The following is an 18,503-nucleotide window of genomic DNA, read 5'->3' as shown; positions in this document are numbered from 1 at the left end:
TACGCGTTTGGCAACACTGCTTATTGTTGCTCTTGTTAATTTTCAAGACAAATTATAACCTAAAAATACGGCAAAGATGATAACATTCGCCAAACTTAAAATTAAATTCATTAAAAATAATATTCAACTTTGAGTTCTTTATTTAGTCAGAGATTTATTTTAAACTATGTTTATGAACAAGTTTTATAATTTACGTTATTGTTTATAAATTGTATTTTATTTTTTGTGATGTCTTTGTACTTTGTTCATTTAATACATATACGAAGTTGTTACGAGACGTAGTATACATGAGATATTTTAATAATATAAAAATTAGTATGACGAAGGTTTTTACTATTTAAAAAAAAATTTGTTTTCCCGAGGTAGGTATTATCCCGAAGAAAAAAGTTATTTTCCCGAAGTTCGGGAATGGTATTTTTCCCAAATTTTATCCCGAATTTCGGGATCCCGTCCACCTCTAGTTATAAGTCTATCAAATATCATTCTTTTTTTAAGTAGGTACTATAAACAGTCCAGCTGTTTACAGTTGTTTTTTAGTTGTCAGAATAATTATTCTGAATTAATTTATATTTTACATTTTATTAATTGATTATAAATATATATATATATTTAAGCGTGACTAGAGAGAGCCAATTTAATGTAAGCCATTCCATTTCACCTTGGTTTAGAGTGTTTAGACGTTGATAGAAGGTAATTTATGATACTTAACTATATATTCTTTAAATTTGTTATTCTGTTTCTAAACTTATCTATGCACATTTCATAGTTATTTTCTCTTTTCACAAGTTTCATTAACTCCAGTTGGAAATACTTCTCATAGTTTCTTTTGCATTGGTTGCTACAACAAACCAAGTTAGGAGGGCTTCGAAATTAAAATAGGAAGGGAGCTGAAGGACACCATCACAAAAAGAAGTCTCCTCGTGTGTGTGAGTAGCCGATTACTGGGAGCCCGCGCTGGAGATTTGAAGACACGTGACTACCACGCTTAGCTAAGAATCATCAGCAAAGTGCTAGTTATAGAAATTTCTGATTTTTCTAGTATCATAATAACAGAGTATCGATAGGGACCGGAAAAATTCGCGGGTTCGATGACCTGCAGGATGAACTCCATAGTTCTACGTACATTCGGTCAAATGTCACCCACTCATTGGCTGCTGTCTTGTGAGACGTCTGAGCGTAGCAGCCTGTGATTCGATAAAACTTTGGTCGGGTGTTTCTCATTGGCCCAGCGTCATCCAGGTGAGTTGTGAGCCAATAGCAGAGGCAGCAACCGAGGCATAACTATTTGTATTTTAGCCTATCGCGAAATGAATTCACGAATTTTTCCGGTCTCTAGTACGATGCCTCGGTTAGTCTACTGCATTGGTCACAATTGTTTCCGAGTACAACAAGATGACGGTGTTGCCGAGCTTGGTTCCTGCTAGATCATCGATGGTGAGACTATTTCAAGTCTTAGACTTTTCAGGAGCCACAGAAATCGCTGATTTCTGACATTGTTTCAGTTCCGGCATCCATAGCAGTAGTCGTACTTTGAAGCTATCCGTATGAGTTCCTGCCATCGGAGTGACTACCCAAATGTCCAAAAGAAGCAGAGAATCTTCTCTACCATCGCATAGCAGCTAGTCGCTTAATATTTATGTGTGTTTTGTCTTGACTGACATAAATCATATCTAGAGACATATCATGTCATCAGTATTGGCTCGTAATATCAATGAAGGGTTGGCTCACAAATTAACGTAAAAATTCACTTTAAAGTTATACATATCTAGTTTTGCTCGATTGCCTTAAAAGTTAATGTTTTGACCATTGAATAACTGTAATTTATCAGTTGTTCAAGTGCTTATGTTTTCTTGGTCAAATACCATTTTAAAGGAATACATTAATTGTTTAGAGCCAAACATAGGTATTTATTATTACTGGCATTGTAAATATCAGTTTGAAACCACTCCGAAATACGTATCATATTTGTATTTGTCAGTAGATAGCAGATGCATTTATTATGTCATTTGAAAACTAGACTGAATCTCATACACCTACACCAATGGCAATTTAAAACTGTATTGTTAATTTATTTTACTCAGACTTTATCCTGACATTTTCCTTATAAGTATTTAAAATTCAAAGCACACTAGATACAGCGGTGACGAGCTGGTTACACTGCTGGGCTTATTTAAAATTGATCACATTCATTGTATCTCATTACAGGAAACAGTATCTGTTTCAGTGAGTCTCGCTGTGACAGTACATAGAAAATATGGCTTTTGACTATTAAAGGATAGAATTTGAATTCCCATGGTTTAAAAAATTTAGTTTGTAATTATAACTGCTATGAATAAATATAGCATTTAAAATATTTCTTCTAAATGAAAGAGAACATGAAAGGGAATTGAGATCTGTATTATTGCCATTGTTTGATTTTTGAATTATGAAGTTATGTAATTTGATTCCTACTTTATTTAGTTTTTCAATGTCAGTGTTATTGATGCTATTCCAAATTATTAAACCATATTCAAGTTGAGATTTAACCAGAGCTATATAGAGGGACAGAGTGTAATCAATATTAAAACCAGTGTATGTAATAAACTTGATGAGACCAAAGGTTGTATGTAGTAGTGTGTAAGACAAAAGGGATTTAATGTAGAGATGGAAATATGTATAGCCTAGAATCAAGTAAAATGGCTAGATCTTTGACATAATACAGCTTCAAAATTGTCATGTTCGAATTCGAATACAATTTGATGAAATATTCTGAAGAAGATTATAGTTGTACGTTTATCACTGTTAAGATATACCAAGTTTAAGTTACACCATTCTACATTTGCGGAAATGTCACACTGAATTAAGCAGCAATTGTGGTAAGATGATATTTTCCTAGGAATTTTTAGGTCATCAGTCAGAGTGCCAGTAGAGTAGTTTAACCTTGAAATTATGTCTTCAATGTAGATATTGAAACTTAGCTGTTTAATACCATGTTGTGTAACTCCAGAACTAGCCAGATGTAAATCAGAGTTTACATTTTGTATTGATACGTAGAAATTTCTGTTATTTAGTTAACTATATAACTAGTTAACCAGTTTATGTATTTGTTACGTAAGCCAAATTTAGCTCATTTAGTAAGTAGAATGTGATGATTTACAGCATCAAATGCTTTAACTAAATAAAAATAACAAGCATCGACAAGACCCCGTGTAATTACTTCTAAATAAATAGGTTTAAGAAATGATAACTATGTTTGTCCTAGTGGTTCATAGTGGTTTTTACCAGTTTTATAGGGAAATAATCCTATATTTCGAAACATTTAACTTGCTACTTTACTTATGTAATGGAATGACTTTAGAAAGTTTCAATTTGTAAGGGTAAACGGTTAAACACACTGTTGATTGATACCTACTTTTATTAAAGTTGTGCTGTATAAGAGGTACAAGGAGTAGAGAGCAGCTTTTTACAATAAAATTTGGAATGCCATCCGCACCTGTTGACAGAGTTGATTTTAGGGTTTTAATACTCCAGAGAATAAGGCCCTCAGTGATATTGGCCAAAGGATAATTAGCAGTTGGAGAATTATTGTTGCAGGTTAGGCTTACATAGACATTAGAGAAGTACTCTGCAAAACAGTGAACAATAAAAAAAGGTTCATTTGTAACATAATCATTGACATTAAGGGACAGTTGTTCGTTGCCATTTCTCATAATTTGGATTTCAAAATTATTTGGGATTCTTTTTGATATTGTTATTAATGTTTTGAAGACTTTTTTTTAATATTTTTTTTTATAAATTAGTGACTTAGTCTCTTTATGAGATTGAGAAAACAAGGAATAATAGTATGGATTCATGTTGTGTTTATATAATTTATAATAATGTTTCTTTAAATTTCAATGACAATGAGACTTGAATACCAATGGGGATTCTTAAATGTAGTTTTAACAGTATTAGGTATATGTATAACATTTTATGAAATCATTTGGTGTAGATGTTGAATAATCTACCATAATATTTACATAAACAACAATTTAAAAAAATTTCTGATCAGTCATGATTTTTGAGAGCATTGTATAGGCCAAGATAGTCACATATCTTATAGTTTGTGAACTAAGAAAAAACATTTTCATTTCTGGTCGCTACGTTGAGTTTGATGACGTCCTCAATAGTGGGATGTAGAAAGTCTTCGACATGGGAATCCAGAGCTTCACTAACTGAACAGTGTTCAAGTTTCAAGATTAGAAAAACATAGGTCCCACAGCCAATTGGAAGATGGGGAGTAATTAAACTGCGATAAACCTATGGCTGATATAAAATTGATGAAAGCCTGGGCTTTAGTTATAAAACTAGACTTTAATATACGTATTTAGAGTATGCATTTGTGTCCAGTCAACACCTGGCATATTGAAACCACCAATTACTAGCAAATTGTCTTGAGTAAAATTATCTTCTATATCTTCAAAATAAGTAGAATATGTTGAGGATGTTGTTTGTGTTGGAATATAAATGTTACCAAGAAGCAAGAATTTAGTTTAAGAGGTTTTCAATTTCATTCATAAGCTTCGTTTCCGGGGTTAACAAATTAATGTTTTGGTAATACATTTTTGAATTAATTTTTATTAACTGCAGTCAAAATGCAGCCTCCTATTTCTACCAATGTTTGTAAACAGAAGGGTCTCTGTCTGTTCTAAAAATATGTTAGTTATGATTAAAATAGTGAGAGTTAATTATATTGTTGGTAAACCAAGTTTCCTTAAGACATATTGTGTGTGTGTGGGTGTGGGGGTGTGTGGGTGTGTGTGGGTGTGTGTGTGGGTGTGGGTGTGGGTGTGGGTGCGTGTTTTTTTTTATATAAAATCAAAGCGTACATGCACTTGGGCACAGGAAAGCGCGTAGAGAGACCTGAGGCACATGTGATCGCACGCGAGGAAGCAGGCTCTGAACACTGCGCCCCGGGAGTGATGCAGGCGCCTGTTATCTGCCCGACTATAGCTTGAGCATCTGATGGTAGCCAGGCATCCATTTTGGGAAAGAAAACTATCAGGTCAGGGCCCCGGAGAAAATAAAATGAAAAGTTTCCCAGGAAAAAAATATATAAATGCCCCAATGAAATATGATAAAGCTTAAAGCTACTAAATGCTAAGATATTTACTTGTTACAAAAAAATTTAGATTTAACTAGGGCAAAATCTCTTTCCACTGCAAAGAAAAATACTTTGTCTGCGCTTGCTTGCTGGCTTTTATATGGTCCTGGCATGGGGAGAGGGTGTATTTGGGTGAGCTAAAGTGAAAGAGAAATGAAGGGCTTTGAGAGCTCAGCATGCTTCGGGGAGGCTGGGTCCACCCCTCCTCTCAAGGTCTGATAGAGTTGGTGAGCAGTTGGGCGTGTGGCTGGTTGCTGACCTCCAGGTGCCACAAGGTCCTGTGCGCAGTAAAGATGCTGTGGTGAGAGAACCAATGTCTGTGTCCTTTTGTATAGGTTACATAAAACTATAGGTGAGTTTTACACAGGATTCTGCTTGGCTTTGGTTTTATTTTGTATGTTAAGTACTCAAACAAATAATTAAATAAGTTTTTAGTCTTTGACTTTATATGTCACAAGATGTGCATTAATTAAATGAATGTTAGCGTAGTTGTAGGATGATGCGCAAAGTAGCCACACTTAGCGTTGCCTCTAGCGTAGTTGCTGTGATGTGGTCGCAGGGCTTGGAGCTCGTCGATGTTTGCCCGCCCCTGTCCACCCTGGAGAAGCCCAGCTACGGCCTGCTGACGCTGCACTACGTGATGCAGCGCTTCCACGGCTTCTACGACTCTGGCCTCGTGATGAGCAAGGTCTGGCTGCGACCGAAACAGAGTCTGTTAGTGTCCTGTAATGAAGCACTAGTTTTGTTTAGTCTGAATAAAATATATCAAATTTTTCTGAAGGTGAATATCCAGTTTGAATAGCAGAAGAATGGGAAAAATATTTTTGAACAGTTTTTTCATAGTTAAGAGTGATTTTTTTAACTAGGGGTTTAGGGGATCCCAAAATTCATGAAAAGTTTAGGAGCACACTATTTGTCTTCCTATTGAAAAGGAAAAAATAAATAAATAAACAATTATTCAATAAAATTATCTGGAATTTTCACTGCTAATGAAGGATTATTTTCTACAACATTCAGCAATGTGAATTTAGAGAAAAATTAATACAGGAAAAACTTATTTTGTGTTGAAGGTTTAGAGATACAACTGAGTTTTCAGCATTTTACTGGGAAGAGAGTTATTCCTGCCTCTGCCCCCCTTCCTCCTAATCCTTTGTAGTGTAGTAACTGCTGTCAGCTATGTTTATCTTGACAGCTGAGGAAATTGTAATTATATTTCCTTCCCCCCTTCCAGAAATGGATGAAACAAATATTTTCTTCACAGCTCAAGAAAATGTGTCCTTTTTACTACCCAAACTAGCATTCATTGGATGGATAAAGAATTTTTTTTTAAGTTTCACAACACTTTAATTAAAACAGACTGAAAAACAAAATCCATAAGTGCTAAACAAAACATAATCTTAAAGACCAATTATTTATTTTCACAGAACGAAAGAAGCTATTAAATTAAAAAATGTTAATTTTCTTAGACGTACAACTTTTTAAAATAAAGTTAAAAGCTTTTCAGTGTACATTAATTTCAAATCCACCCTCTAAATGTTTTACGTTCATTATTGAGGGAACAGATAGAAAAAAAAATGTTGCCACCTGCTTATCTTTGCATCTGTTATTTGTGTTACATATTCATAATTGTCACATTTTCATCAAAACGCAGAAATTTTTTCATTTAAAAATTAAGATTTTGACCCCAACAGGTGAACTTGTTACCCCTCAAAAGCATATGTTGATGGCCCTATTATGTGTGTTTTTAATGTTACAAAGGACATTTCTGAAAAATCTTGATTCAACAGAATTAGTAAGTACTATTTATTTCACTAAATGTTTTTCAGGTACCACCCCTTTACAATGAGAGGAAATTCCTTCCCACCCAAAAATTTCTCGAACCAAAAAATAAAATCCAATCTAAGAGAGCCCACATTTTAACAAATACTCGTACTTGGTTTTGTGAAGTCACTATAGAAATTTCACATAAATTGTTATAAATTCTGTAACTTATATTTAAAAGTAATACGCTTTTCTTTAGAGATGTTATTGCAGCAGTTGCAAACGTCTTATTATTTGCTTGTTTTCATCGTAATAAAAAAGAATACAGAAAGCAAATTTTACTTCTGTTTGTACAACATGACAACCAGAATGCGAATAGTTACTCCAAATGATATGAAAAAATTTCACTACTCATTGAAAACAATCGCATAGTAGTTATTTCAAAGTGTAAGTATTTGGAAGCAAATAGAATACAAGTACTAAATTATTGATTTTTAAAGTTGGTATTTGGAATATTTTCACAGGCATATAAGACACCCCACAACAAATGAATTGAATGAATGAATTGCTTAATTAACATTGATATTGGGGTCATTAGCAACAGTAAGGAGATACGAGAACAGAGCATGTTTGGAATTAATTTGAGGGGTGGGGGTGGAAACAGGGGTACCAGAGAAAACCAACCGGCTCTTGGCTATGTCCAAACATTCCCACTTGCGGAAATTTCAGGTGTGCCGTGCCTGTAATAAAAACCAATATCGCCTTGCAGGTTAGTGATGTGTAGAGACAAGATTTTATGTTGTTTTTTTAAAACAGTAGATATCAGTGTTTTTATTTTTATGTTCCATGACACTAATTTCTTAAAAAAAAAATTTTTGACTGATACATGATGCACTATTTCAATTTAATGATTTGTAATAAGGATGTCTAATTTTTATGAACAATTAAATCAATATGTTAATTATTTGTATGTTTGGAAAATGTTCTAAGGTATTAATATAAAAATAAGTAACTAATAACTGGTTGCAAGATTTAAAAAGTTAACTTTTCCAACCTGTTTTTATTAAATTGTAGTAAAAACATCATGCTTAATAATTTTTTTAAATTAAATATAATATGTAAAAGAATAGGCATTTTTCATTAGTGTTTTGATTGAAAATACTTATTAGTTTCATGATTTTAATTGCATTTTGATGCTTTGTGATGTATTAACTTGAATTGAGATATTATGTGATGTACTGAGTGCTTTTCACTGTTATTTTGGTTTTATTGCAATTCACTGTATAATATTGTCGCTGGCGGTGTGATCACTCAACCATCGTGCTCCCCAATGCACGAATCAGTTGAGCTGTAAGGGTCGTGTTTTTTTGTTGCGTGAAGAATCTTTGAAAGGCTAATGTTTTATAAGTGTATAAAATATGATTCCAGTTTTAATTTTTACTCTGAAACATTTCCATTTGATTATTCAGTTTTGATTTCACGTTGATGTGGTTGGAGGATTTGCTTTCGGATGTTCGAATAGTTTAAGGTGCATGGACTCGGCAGAGACTCTCTGTCATCTGGGCGTGACGTGTGAGTGGGAGTGTGACTGGTATCCCCCTTAGCACAATTACCACTGATGCCTGAACCTGGCTCGCTCTCAGCACCAGGTACGCTATAGATATTAGTGAAGTGGACTCTTATTGGTGTCCCATATGCCAGTATTACAGTCACTTGTGCACACATAGGTGAATGCAGAAAAAACTCAAGATATTTGGTACTGTGATTTATTAAGTGCCACTGCACCACATGACTCTGAAACACACAATTAAATAAAATGTAAAAATGTTCAAATGCCTAACAGTACGTATGGTTTATGTAATGTCCAGAGCCACCTTGTGGTTGGATAACATAGTCACGTTAGTGACTAAATTCTGGCTAGTGAATTACTATTTAAACTAAATAAGCAGTTGATCCCCCAGGATAAACTACGAGTATACCAAATTTATAAGCCGGGATGACGAAGATCATTTGGATATAAAGATGATTCCTCGAAGTGCTGAAGGCGTCTCACTTCTAGTGGCAACGCGACGTGTCCGAGAAGCGATGGTCGCCGAGGCCACTGGACAGTGCATTTGAAGCCAAGTTGAAATGAGCAATAAGTCATTCAAATTCATGGCATTAACATATTTAGATAAAAACATATTTGTACTCCTAAAATTATGCCAATGTTATTCCAGCCTTAAAAACCTATAGTGAATTTACATACTAAGATTACATTTTATAAATCATAAGATTCTGAGACGGCCTTCGGTAAATCCGTTACTGCAGAGTTGTAACTTAAATAAAATACATAGAGAATGTTTCCGGAATCCTGAAATAACATGTACATTTAGGGATAAAAGAAAGTTTACAATCTTAATTACTGTTTATTAAGGGAATGAGGCACTGTCACTGTTGCACACCATTTAAACACACGTCACACACTAGTCGCTTTAAGGAAGTGGGAAAGGGCAATGAGGAAAGGGAAAGGAGTAGTGTGATGGGTGGTGACTAGGGCCCGGAAATTTTCGCGAACCGCGAAATAACGCGAAATACCGCGAAATGCCACCAAAATTACATTATATGCGAAATTCCACAATAAACCATCTATTCGCGAAATAACCGCTAAATCATTTAAATTCACTGGTTTACATAAGCGTTCACCCTAATTTACGTATTTTGCTTTCACCCGAAACTCGCGTTACACTTATTTACAGCAATATGATATGCTCTTTATTCATAAAATCTACATTTCATAACCCCATGTGAATTAATATTGTTCTGTTTTCTATTCCACGTAACGTAACCTACGAACGAAAACCAAAACAAACACATCGACGCCTGCTAGATGCGAGTGCGAGCGTAGGCGATAAGCGCCCGAGTTCGAGATAATCGATTTAAGTGTCGATACATTCATGGCAACTGTTTTTTCTGTGCGTAAAAGTGTAGCCGGTGCAGTCTATTAACGATTCTATCCGTTTACCGCGTCAGTGGCCACGCGCATTGTGTTCATGTGTTTACTAAAGGGATGTTCACAATAAAATTATCTCGTGATTGATGAAATACGTGTTTGTTAATACTGAGTGTTGAAAATGCCGAAAGTTGAAAGTGTTTTTGATCGCGCACGTGAATTTGAGAGCGATGGATTTTACGTTTTTGACAAAGTGAACAAAACATTGATGTGTAAATTTTGTAATGTTAAAATAGAGTGGGCTCGCAAAGACACGTGTGTCAAGCATTGCCGCGATGGTACAGTGCACAGACAGAAAAAAGCAGCAGCTGAATCACAAGCCTGCACAAGCAAAAGGCAAATTTCTGTTGGTGACAGCTTTCAGGTGGCAAAAAAGACGAAAGTTGACAAAGAAATTTTTGCCTCATCTTTGACAAAAGCTTTCATGGAAGCGAACATACCATTGGAGAAACTCGGCGATCCTGCAATAAAAAACTTTGTGGAAACTTTTGTTCCTGGTAAGGATGAATATTTGTTTATTATAAATTATTTGTTACGTTCCAAGACCCCATCTAATCTGTTAAAACTTGTTAAAGTTAAAATTGTTTTAAATTTTTTTCCATGTTTATACCGCTAGAGGGCACCATTTGCTTACAGGTGGAGGGCAGTTACCATGTGTAAAAACATTGCGTGAGACGTATGTGCCCAAGATCCAAGAAGCGGCTGAGGAGCAGTGGATTAAATCAATTGAGGGACAAGATATTGTTATTTTGTGTGATGAAACCACTGACAAAAAGGGACAGTGTGTTTTTGTGGTGCTTTTCAAAACATTAGAAGCTTCAGACTCACAAATTCTTCTTGTTGCCGGGGTCAAAATTTTAGAGAATTCTAATGCTAGTGAGTGCTCGCGGGCAATATTAGAAGTACTGACAAAATTTAAGGTTGACCATACAAGGGTTGTTGCGGTTGTGTGTGACATTGCACGCTACATGACAAAGTGTGTGCATTCTTTACAAGTTGTTCTTTCGTCTGAGGGTAGGGACGTCCTTCATGTTCAGTGTTGGAGTCATAAACTGAATCTCATTCAAAATATTTGGCCCCAATCTCTGCCGGAGCTTAACAATTTTGTTAGCAAAACGAAAACAGCATTTATGAACACGCGCAAAAGGAAACACAAGTACTTGTGTTTTCTCAAGCAGCGCTATCCAGAACAAGAAAAGCCTCATGTTCTGTTTCCATCACCAGTCCTTACAAGATGGGGTTCATGGTTTGAGTCGGTGGGTTATGTTAACACATACCTTGACGACTTGGTAACATACCTGAAGTCACTGGAGCTCGAGTCGTCAGAAGCTCTGATGTATTTTCAAACCTTGTCAGTGGAAGAGATTGTAATTATTCAATGTCAGGCTGAATTTCTCGTCGAACATGGGTGTACTTTGGTTGAGCTGACAAAGCAGCTGGAGGGTTCAAGCTACCCCATGTCCCACTTGATCAGTGGAAAACTCTCAGACTTGTTGAAAAGTTTGCAGCTGGTGAATGATTTTAATTTTGGCTCAAAAACAAATGAGAGTCTAAAGTTGTTGGCAGCTGTTAAACAAGGTTTGGTTAAATCCCAGTTCCAGTCCTGTGGGTTGAGGTGTCACACAAAGTTGATGAAGTTGATTAATGAAGATCCTTCCAAAAATATCTTCCAAAACTTGGGGCAACTGTTTAATCCACGGGAAATAATGTTGAATGATGTTTGCAATGATATGGTCAGGGCAGGAAAATCATTGCCATTTGTTTCAACTGTTTCAGGAAAATAATTTTTGGAAGGATACTCAGCCTTAAAGAAAATAGTAGTTGAGAAAGTGAAAAAGAGTGAAGGAAGTGTGGATATCATTCCAATTCTGTTGGCCTTGAAACTGGACCATTCAGCTTTTGCATGCAATGCTCTGAAAGCCATTTGGATACCAGTATCAAATGTTGACTCTGAAAGGACATTTTCAGCATATTCCGATGTGTTTTCAGACAAAAGGCGAAGTTTGAAACCTCAAAACGTTGAGCTTATGGTCTCATTGTACTTTGGAAGTAAAACATAACATGTTGAAGAAACTCGGACTAAGTTATACTTACAGTGCTGAATTGTTATTAGCATAAATTTTGCTTCTTGTCTTACATATTGAATAATTTTTGTAATTTTTAACTATTGAAACTGTTGATTTGTAATTTGTATTGTTTTGTGGAAAGCTGGAAAAAAATGTAGGCCTGTCCGATTATATTTGCATTCTATATGACATAATTTTTGTAAGTACAGCGTGTATTTTTTTTTAATTCACACTTCCGAAGTGCAGTTTTTATGACGAAATATAAAAATTTTTATGACGAAATCAAGAAATTTTTATGGCGAAATCTGCTTATTTTATTTACCGTTAAAGTAGGGCTCTAGTGGTGACATATCGACTCTGCGGGGTGAAGTCCCAAACTAAGTCAAGGTATAGTTAAAGGGTCAAATTGGTCGAACATAGTGATGGATGCAAGGGAAGCATAGAGCGGTTGAATCCTCCCTGAAGTTTTAAAAGAATATGTGAGATCTCTGTGAAGGCAGCATGTTATTTTTTGTAATGCAATTTGAGGCATTACAACACCAGGAATCACAAACCACACAGTTATGTATGTTGAGAGTGATAATGCAACCTTCAAAACCCATTGTTGTTGACATTAGTTTTCTAAATGCATAAAATCTTAGTTATTGCTTTATTTTTATTTAATTCCATCCCCAAAAAAAAACTTTGCATATCCGCCACTGTTTTGAGTCGTTGGACCACAGACTTGCCTGCCACTATGTGGTTCCAAGTTTGATTCCTGGCAGGGTCAAAACTGGGTTTGTCACAAGTAGAGAACATGGTGCTTTGTTGCCAAGATTCAGTCGGTCTTCTCTGGGTTGCTCCTATTTCCTCTAGCTCATGATTTCATTCACTCCATTACATGGATTTTGACAGGTTTAACTATGATTTAGTTATTAACACTTATTTATTCTTTATTTACTATACTCAGTTGTTTCCTTGCATGTTGATTGCAGAGTCTTGAACTGGAGAACTACCAGGCGGCAGCAAAGTTGGCAGCCCTGGACCGGAACTACCCTCTTGCCCTGTCGTACCAGCTGAAAGCCCTGGCGCTGGCGGTACCTGAGTCGGTACTCCACTCCAGCCAGGGACTTGGGCAAGGGAAGTCTCCGGTGACAGACAGTCAGAATGGAGTTCGACTGGTTAATAGTGGGATTCTACCGGAGCAAACGAATGGTATCTCGGACGCTTTAGCAAATAATTCATTGCTGGAGGCGAAAGGAAACGATAATACAGAGCGTGTTTCGGAAATCAGGTTGAGCGCTGAATTACTAGCTAAAGTCAAGGATTCTGATAGTGCTTCTAGATTAAACTCCAGTGATCAGTCTGATGACATAGAGAAATACAGTCATGATGTGGAGTATATCTCGGAGAAGAATGCTGTGCCTGGTGGCTCCCCTGTGGGGTACATGAACGGCTTGGAGAGCAGAGCGCGGGAGCCAGCGAAGGAAAGACGTGAGGGTGAGATCCATGCATTCGCGGTAGAGGGAGGCAAGGAGCAGATGTTTGAAGCTGGTCAGTGCCCGTCGAGCCCGGACTCTGCGTCGTCCCTTGCAAACACCCCGGAGGCATCCCGGCTGCCCGGCGAGTCGCCTGCCTTGGCGCGGGACATCACATTGTCTCGCCTGTCACTGAGGCTGGATCTGCAGTCCCCTTGTGCCCAAGTGCCGACACCAAGCTTGCCAACCCTCACAACACCAAGCTCGTGGGCCGAGTCACCGCGGGGCCCGGGCGGGCTCCCGGGAGGAACGACACCGGCACAGTTCGTGATGACCAGCTATCGAGACCTCATGCAGCAAGCATCTGTGATAGTGGAGTACTATGTGTCTGTCATGGAAGAGGACAGCCATGCCATGATGAACAAGCTCTTGCACAAGGTGAGACTGTGTGTTGGCGACTTTGAAGTGGTGTGGGCTGTTTGTTACGTACCGAAACTGATTCCTGGTAGCATGATTTACTTACGACAATAGACAGACAATGTGTAGTGCTGTCTTTTAATGTTTTAATCAACCACTGATGCCTTGTAGTCACCAGGAGTGCCAAACTTGCAATGTCCAGGCAACACTAACTTAACCCTGTTGTGAAATTATATATTGAAAGAATTGTTGGTAACACCATTATTTCCCGTAAAATTGTTTACACGGAAGAATAAGTTAATAAAATAGTTTTACGACAGTGTTAAGTTTTGTGATGGCTGTAAGTTTTATAACTTATTTTGATTAAACATCCAGATGCTTAGTGTTCTCTCTTAAATACTTTGTTGCAATAAACCAGAGTTCAGTTCCAACTTCAGTGGCACATACCATTGTATGATTTTAACTTTTTTTTTAATGATAAACATTTAACTGAAGTTTTCCTGTCATATTCAGATTCACTCTGTATCGGCCTTTTGAAATGAATACATCGGTGATATGTGTGTGTGTGCGCAAGTGTATTTGTAGTTTGTTTTTCCTCGTCGCCAGGGAATAGAGTTCTGGCTGCAGCACTCGCTGCCCATGGACTCGCTGGAGAACCTTCTCTTGAAGCACATGTCCAAGTTCTTCTACCCTCTGGGCCTGCTTATGTTTTGGTGAGTGTCGCAACAGCTCTGTTTCACACGTGTTAGTTTACATTTTATTGATATTCCTATTAATTGAATCACTGGATCTCTCTTGCATTTTGTGTTATATCTCAAAATTTTTCAACAGGTATTACTAAATACTATGTAATAGTGATAAAAAGTTACATAAATGCTCTTAATGTTCCGCCTACCTAGGTACACAAGAAACCACGCGAGTGAGGTGGGGTGTGTTTGTTTACGAAAAGCATTTAAGAATACTCTGAGGGCAGATGAGTAATTCTACTTCCGTATTTTGTTTTTAAATTGTATTTTTTGGAGAGAGAAAATGTGTTTTCAGAGTAATTTTTAGACTTAAAATGCTTGGTACAGATTCGTGAAACTTCTCGAGGGACTTGCATAACACCTTTAACATCATTTCACTACAATGTAGGTAGTTCAGAACCTTTGAGCAGGGGCACAACAACAGGGAAGGGGGGGGGGGCAAGGGTATTTTGCCCCCCCTCTGAAACCTTGAAGTGTGGGCAAACAGGGGGAAAGAAAGTGCTGTACAAGTGTCAGATATGGTATTTATACTAGCTGTGTAATCAATTTTTAGATAATAAAACTGATTAAATAGAACCATTTTCCACCTTGAAATACAAATTTTCCCGGGGGAGGACCCCCGGACCCCCCGCTTCAATAGGGGGGATCGATGATATTGCCCCCCTTTGAAAATTTAGTTGTTGCTTCCCTGCCTGCGAGTGTTCACGTATCATCCCGCTTCACTAACACAAATATCTGACTAGGCAGACCCCTTAATTATGATCACTGAGTGATTTTTTACAGTTCAAAAATAAATGTTTCGTAAATATCTGATTAAAAAATTTGTCAACAAGTGCAAGAGAGCTATCCGTAAATATCTGATTAGAAAATTTGTCAACAAGTGCAAGAGAGCTATCCGTAAATATCTGATTAGAAAATTTGTCAACAAGTGCAAGAGAGCTATCTGAATAAATTTACAGGAAATTCTCAATAGTAATTACGAGAAACCAAAGTCTATGTTATCACATGCAATAGAACAGTAGATTGGCTGAAGTACAGATGGTGCACATCTGCAGTCTGAAAATGTGTAATGAGTTGTAGATGAGAGAGTTGTAAGTATGTTTTTAACATAGCAGATAAAACATATACCTTTTAAACTATTCTGATTTCATTTGTTTATTTGTATTTGTTGCCATTGACATGAATAAAAACAGGTAAAAATATTAATTAAATAATTTGTGCATCAAATCTATTTTTTCTTGAATCAGAATCTCGAATTTCACTCTTAAATCCTGCGCTTCATATCTGAATATAGATTTCAATCAGGAATAAAATGACATAGCAAAAACAAAATTAAAGTTTTAAAGAAACATTAAAAACATTACATTCTAAGTGTTAAAATATAAAATATATATTTATATTTTTAGTATAGAAACAATTACCTTTTGTGTCAAAAATGATCCTTGAAGTGCTAAACAAAATTTCCCACAGGACTATAGCTGATGGCAGACAAATATTTCTTTCATAGCTTTTGTAGGAATAAATTATGAAGTCTTTGTCGTCAATAATTTTTCTCGAATTTAAAATCTTTTCCATTGCTAAAAAGTTAATGGAATTGAGGACTTCATGATTTTATTGTTTTGTTTTTAATTCAAATATGCTTTTAAAAACTTATAATTTAAAGAATTTTTATTGCTTCTTGCTATTTAAAATTGACATTATTTTTCAAAAATATTTTGATGTTGGTGTTTATATTCAATTTTAACTAAACAATATTGGTGCTTGTGCATTTTTAATGATGACAAAATTGTAAAAATCTGAGCAAATGCCAACATTAAAATCAGCAATTTTTTTTTTCAGGTACACCGATCCCTCACTTAGGACAATTATTGCATTCCTAAATATGTTTTTTTTTAAATAGCATATTCTGAAGCATTATTCTTCATAAATATAAGGCTAATTTATTTAATTTGTTCCAAAATGTGTAGGGAATGATTCTTTATGTAATATAAATGCATATAATAACATTTGAAAATGAACTTCACACTATTTATATTTTTAAGCCTACCACCGGTTACTTAATATGACAAATATGACACAGCATAACGGGAGATAAGTGGTTACGTACTTACCATCAGTCAGCTGGTTGGCTTGCCTCCCCAGGAGTGACCTTCAACACACACGCGTGCATCTCCCTGCAGTCGCAAGCAGCTGGGCCTTGTAGTGCATGGTTGTTACTGCAAAAAATAAAACCACTTTTATGAAACCACAAACTGGTTTTATCTAACTTTAAAACACAAGGACACTGTAAACATTTAACTTATAACTCTTATAAAAACTGCTAAACATGTGTCATTCCAGACCTCACCAAATAGCTATAGCCTTAATTGCACATACATAAACTTTTGAAAACAAATTCATCAGAAGTTTTTGGTAGTCTGGTGTAAAGTTCTGTCTGTGCCTGTTATATGAATCATAACTATTTCTGGGATTCTGAAATAATAGAGTTGAAATGAATTAAAACTTTTATTCTTCCCATGATTTAAAAAAGTAAACTTGCATGACCTTTACAACATAGCTCTAAATGAAAACATTTGCTTATTTTTGTGGATTGTTACGCACAGTCCTATGCCTTAAATAAATTATGTTCCTAGCGATCTCACCGTCCAGTTATGAAGAAAAGAGGAACTAACGTCCTATTGGAACAACAAACCACCCGACCAGCGTTGCACTTATGGGGCCTAAACTTTAAATGGGCCCTACAATTTAAATGAACAGTCCTATAGATGAAAAACAAATGTTCAAACTTAATTGCATCACGGCCCCAGAACCCATACGTGAAATCATTTGTCCTAGGCTCTCATCAAAATGTTGTTCGTGAGCTGCCGAACGGCGCAACCTGTTGGCACAGCACTCAAACAATGTCTAAATTGAGAAAAGGCCACGTGACCGCCCACCACCATGCAGGGAAGAAGTAGCCACGTGACCTCGATAACCAATCATAGTAAAAAAACACAAAAGTATACATATTTCCTAACCCTCGCAACAAGGCTTTTCCTGCAGAAGGAAAAAAAAAATTGTAATTTTTTCATAATTGGCTGATGCATCAACATGATAACCCTCCTGTGAGAGAGAACATCTGCCAATTTTTCCTTCATTAGAATTACATACAGAATGCATCAAAATGTCTCTGTACTGGAAAAAAGTCTAAATATTGGTGCAGCCGTGTCGCACATCTGTCTTTACTCCCTCCTTTTACCAACACACTACACAATGTTCCAGAAACATACTTATAGCATAGCTTTCAAATAAATCCAAACGTAAAATACCGGCATAAAATCATATTTAAAATTAATCAAATATTTTTACAATTTATAATGTGGGAAGAACTGGGTTCGTAAGGGATAGCCCAATTAAATTTTATCACAGTTTTATTGATGCTAATATTTACATTAATAATACATAATTGTACTTAGAAGTTTCCAATCACAAATCACTGGCACTTGAAAATGTTTATTCTCAAGTCACTCAAAGTCTGTCAATTTCTACATTTTACACTGCTCACTGAAGCTATGCTTATCAGTGGTTTGCCCCTTAACCCACTCCTGTTCAAATACGCACAGTTTCGCGCCACTCAGTCGCCGCACACTCATTTTATTTATTTGTTTATTTATTTATTTGTAATTGTAACATGCCAACCAACAGGAGAAAGCCTTTAATGGTTGGCACACAATTAGATACATATACACTCACAATAATAAACATAAATGAAAAACACAAAACAATACAATATAATACATATAAAAACAAAACACACCTAACGAAAGACAATAAAACAAAAATCAAACGTTACAATTTAGACACAACAGAACTAAAACACATATGATCATTAGGAACTAAGGAAAATAATTAAAGTACACCAATCCCTCACTTAGCACGACTAATTCGTTCCTAAAAATGTTC

The 18,503-nt window shown here is 36.1% G+C and overlaps 3 protein-coding genes across 6 annotated transcripts in view; all 3 read left to right on the top strand.

The window, feature by feature from the left end:
- The window catches only part of LOC134527844 (uncharacterized), a 286,375-nt gene that overhangs the window by 218,457 nt on the left and 49,415 nt on the right, over positions 1 to 18,503 (top strand). For 2 of the 4 annotated variants that reach the window (XM_063360800.1, XM_063360798.1), the window contains exons 24-26: positions 5,682 to 5,810; positions 12,916 to 13,836; positions 14,422 to 14,528. In XM_063360800.1, the coding sequence (XP_063216870.1) occupies positions 5,682 to 5,810; positions 12,916 to 13,836; positions 14,422 to 14,528 (1,157 nt within the window). Of the gene's footprint in view, positions 1 to 5,681; positions 5,837 to 12,915; positions 13,837 to 14,421; positions 14,529 to 18,503 lie in introns of all 4 variants that reach the window. The other 2 variants (XM_063360797.1, XM_063360799.1) reach the window with 1 other exon arrangement.
- The window catches only part of LOC134527847 (cation channel sperm-associated protein 2-like), a 254,149-nt gene that overhangs the window by 199,413 nt on the left and 36,233 nt on the right, over positions 1 to 18,503 (top strand). The window lies entirely within an intron of this gene.
- Positions 8,074 to 12,907, top strand: LOC134527846 (uncharacterized). Its single transcript, XM_063360801.1, has 2 exons — positions 8,074 to 10,372; positions 10,512 to 12,907. Exons 1-2 carry the CDS (start codon positions 9,997 to 9,999, stop codon positions 11,657 to 11,659), a joined length of 1,524 nt encoding a protein of 507 aa, XP_063216871.1. The 5' UTR covers positions 8,074 to 9,996; the 3' UTR covers positions 11,660 to 12,907.

This window comes from Bacillus rossius, chromosome 1 (assembly GCF_032445375.1).
Source record: "Bacillus rossius redtenbacheri isolate Brsri chromosome 1, Brsri_v3, whole genome shotgun sequence".
NCBI classification, from domain to species: Eukaryota; Metazoa; Arthropoda; class Insecta; order Phasmatodea; family Bacillidae; genus Bacillus; species Bacillus rossius.
The sequence above is the reverse complement of the archived record's forward strand: the minus strand, read 5'-3'. Positions and strand labels throughout refer to the sequence as shown.

Bases quoted from the DNA above. Each gene is read 5' to 3' on its own strand.
- LOC134527846 (XM_063360801.1), top strand. From the start codon at position 9,997: ATGCCGAAAGTTGAAAGTGTTTTTGATCGCGCACGTGAATTTGAGAGC. The intron at 10,373-10,511 runs GTAAGGATGAAT...ATTTGCTTACAG, and splicing joins TGTGGAAACTTTTGTTCCTG to GTGGAGGGCAGTTACCATGT.